The 3,637-nt window shown below is 37.1% G+C and overlaps 1 protein-coding gene across 1 annotated transcript in view; it reads left to right on the top strand.

Annotated features, from left to right (window-relative positions):
* Positions 1-3,637, top strand: part of LOC106872636 (thrombospondin type-1 domain-containing protein 4) — a 56,624-nt gene that overhangs the window by 19,584 nt on the left and 33,403 nt on the right. The window contains exon 4 of the mRNA XM_014919696.1: positions 1,039-1,930. Within this exon, the coding sequence (XP_014775182.1) occupies positions 1,039-1,930 (892 nt within the window). The remainder of the gene's footprint in view (positions 1-1,038; positions 1,931-3,637) is intronic.

The raw sequence follows: 3,637 nt of genomic DNA, 5'->3' as shown, positions 1-3,637 counted from the left end.
GTATGTATGTATTTATTTATATATATATATATATATATATATATATCGCAAAAGGGATATATATAACCGTATCCCTTTACAGAATTTTTTAGTACTAATTTAGATGAATCACTTAATGCTAGAAAAAGCGAAGAGAATATAATCGAAAAAGTAAATTCGAAGCTAAAACATATGTTCAGACACCAAAATTACAAGAAAATAAAACTGAGACAATCATTGTATACACTTAGTGATCAACTGATATTTTGGCTGTCGTAATATGTAGCAGGGTTAACTCTAGCTAGTGCGAGGAACAATGAAAGACACTAAATCAGCCGAAAGAAAATAGTAAGATTTGTTTTAATAAAAAAAAATTGCCTAAGATAAATAAAAGAGAATTATAAATCATCAGACATAAATAAAGTAAACATACAATCCAGATAATAATGTTTAAGGTTACAACTGGTGTTTATTTGCTTAATTGATAGATTTATAATATAGACAAAATGTCCAAGCGGGATGTAAATAAACCTTTTTAGAACTAATGAACTATATTGAAAATAAACAGCGTAACTACAAGATTAATCATTTACGTCTTCATTACGAAATTAAACAGAAATTATTGATATTCGTTATTTAACAGTAATGGAACAAACTGCCAAGATAGTGGAAATAAATATTTTAGCTCGAATTATTAAAAAAAATAACTCGTCGATCGGCGTAATTCCAAGTATCAGAGACGAGCTGGAAATGAGATTGTAACACTTATACAACTACATAACTTATAAGATTTATTCTACAATGTTTTATAAGTATATTTAATATAGATATTTATCCAGCATATGAAATTTCATTAAAAGAGCCATCTATCCATTATACTTAATGCACACGCACTGTCGACAGGCTAGTTACTGCAATCTCCGAACAAACACTGCAATTACTGGCCAATCGGTATTATGAATGCATTACGAATAATATTTAAATGGTTCAAATTATTTATAATGATGAAAAAAAGTTATGAAAATAATTTTTCAATAATTGTTTTATTCTTTCCTTCAGTTACTTTTCTACAGAGAGTCATCAGAAATTTCCTATCAGTTCAGCGCCCAACTTGACATGAACGGTGGGCATTCGGAAAAGAAAAATTCCCACACAGAGAAGCACTCTAGCTGGAAACACGGAAGTTTTTCTCGTCACCATCATTCCAGTAATTCCAGAAAGCCAATAAGTTCTCATTCTGTAGAAAATGAATCGAATGGACACCAACATAATGAACGTAAAAAAATGAGAACCAAAAATGGAAGATATCATTATGATGAAAGTTTTATGAGTCCTCATCATAGACGTCACAGAAAAAGGCCAAGAGTCCCTACAACCTTATCCACACCTTATCATACAACCGTAAGTTCCGGAAAATTCCATGGTACATTCGTGAGAAAGAATATTACAGAAAACCGAAGATACCGTAACCAGAATAATAGGGGTGTATTTAGACCGTCAATAAATGGAGGTGATTATCAAAAGCATCATATTTCAAGACCGTCTATATATAGAAACAGTCATGGTGAAAACGATGCTGTAAATAGAAAATTGCGGAATAATCCTTTCGTCTCTTCAAGACAACCTGTGCACCGAAAGTCCTCGATTTCTCTCTCTGGCCCTCAGAAACCTCCGATCACTTCTTTTGAAAACACGGATACGAACCAGGACAAAATTGTACGTAAAAAGCAACCTGTTAAGGTCAATGGAGATTATCATGGCAGAAAACTCGGAACGTCCGAATTAGAATTAGCTTCATCTAAATCTGTGGACAACTCGGGACCCGTCTCACGCTTCTTCGTAAAATATACCGGAGTTAATAACAAAACTAGCACTAATATTGACGATTCTACATCCGGCTATTCATGGAGAATTTCAGGATTTACCGAGTGCACACAACCTTGTGGTGGAGGTAAGTGGTACTTTAAAGTATTTGACATCCTACAATGCTCTAACAATTGCGGGGGAAGAGGGGTATAACAAAGTTAATTCATTATTACGATAATGACGATATGGCAGCGTATTGACAGAATCGGTAGAGCGTCAGAAAAATGCTCTGTGGCATTTCTTCCTACTTTTTTACATGCTGAGTTCAAATCTCGCCGTCATCAACTCTGCCTTTAATTCTTTCGAGATCAATAAATTACCCGTCAAACACTGGAGTCGGTATTGTCAAAATCACTGGCCTTGAGCATATATTAAAAACCATTATTACAAAAGTGACAGGTCCACGAATTGGTGGAAGGGTTCAAAAGACCGCTCTACAACCAGTAATAGCAAAAGATCCCCTAAGAAAGAATACATTAGATTATGCAGTCCTAGATACGCTGTGAAGCGAGGGATCGGCAGCAACGGCAGACAAAATGCCTTGCAATAATTGTTTGCGTTGTGAATTTAAATCCTGCTGAGATCAACCTTATCTTATATCCCTTGAAGGTCGATTAAATAAAGTACTTGACCAGATGTTATGAGTACGAAATTGCTGGAGAGCGTTGGACAAAATACTTTTCAGTGTTTACGTTCAGAGTTCGCCTACGACGACACAAATACCAAGTTTTATCAACACTCATGTTTTGCTTGGACCACGTCAGTGACGTGAAGAAAGAAAGCTTACATCTATTGACGATTTCTTAAAAACAAATTCTGCTCGAATCCTATGCCATGAGTAGGAGCTTTCTACGTGCCGCTAAGTGGTCAACCTTGGCCAAAAGAGAGTTTAGTTAGACATGATATATCTGAAAAACTAAGATGGTGACAGTTGAAATGTCATTGGTGTGCTTGGTCAGCGATGAATTAGTTGCAACGTTCCGTGTTGGGTGTCGTATGTGTCTACCAATACCTCCACCGCCCATGTTCTGTGGTGCTTTTGCACACACTTTCTCACACATTAAATCAGATGTTACTAGCCCACCCCTGAGCTCACTGGCGGTGAATTAGTTGAACTTTTACAATATCGGATAGAATACTTCATAGTATTTCTTCTGACTCACTGCACTTTGATTTCAAATCCTGCCAAAGTTAACTTTGCATTTCATGCTTTCGACTTCGATATAAAAAAAAAGGTCCTCTGCAAGGTGGTGGATTAAGGAAATGTAAGAACGGCAAATCGGATATTTAGCTGTATTTATTCCTGCTCTTTGCATTCTGAGCTCAAAATCCTATCATGGCCTAATCCTGTTAAACCGTTCGGTTTATCTTTGATATCTTTAGTGGACTCTAGGGTGTGGAAAGTTTTTGTATCGGATCTCCAGTTTGAAAACGCGTTTCTTTCACCTTTCTACCAGTCTCGAGAGGATGTCAAAGGTGATGGGTAACCCAGTTTTTCCTCCTTACTAAAAGATAGACACACACACACACACACACTCACATACACACACACTCACACACACATACACAATTATCCTGGACCATATCGACAGAAAGGCATCTCCTCCGACTGGTTGGCATGACCTCTGAAACACACATTCTATGCCCTCTTTCTACTTTTCCCACCTCGACTACTACGGTATCTGCTCCTCAGGGTTCACCAATGTGTGAACTCTGAGGAGCCACCTCCGCTCAAGGTCTTTTGATTTACTCTTCTCTCCTCTTCTCGCCCCCGCAGTGTCCACCGTTCTGG

Source organism: Octopus bimaculoides, chromosome 12 (assembly GCF_001194135.2).
Source record: "Octopus bimaculoides isolate UCB-OBI-ISO-001 chromosome 12, ASM119413v2, whole genome shotgun sequence".
Taxonomy (NCBI): Eukaryota; Metazoa; Mollusca; class Cephalopoda; order Octopoda; family Octopodidae; genus Octopus; species Octopus bimaculoides.
This window is presented reverse-complemented; position numbering and strand designations above follow the sequence as displayed.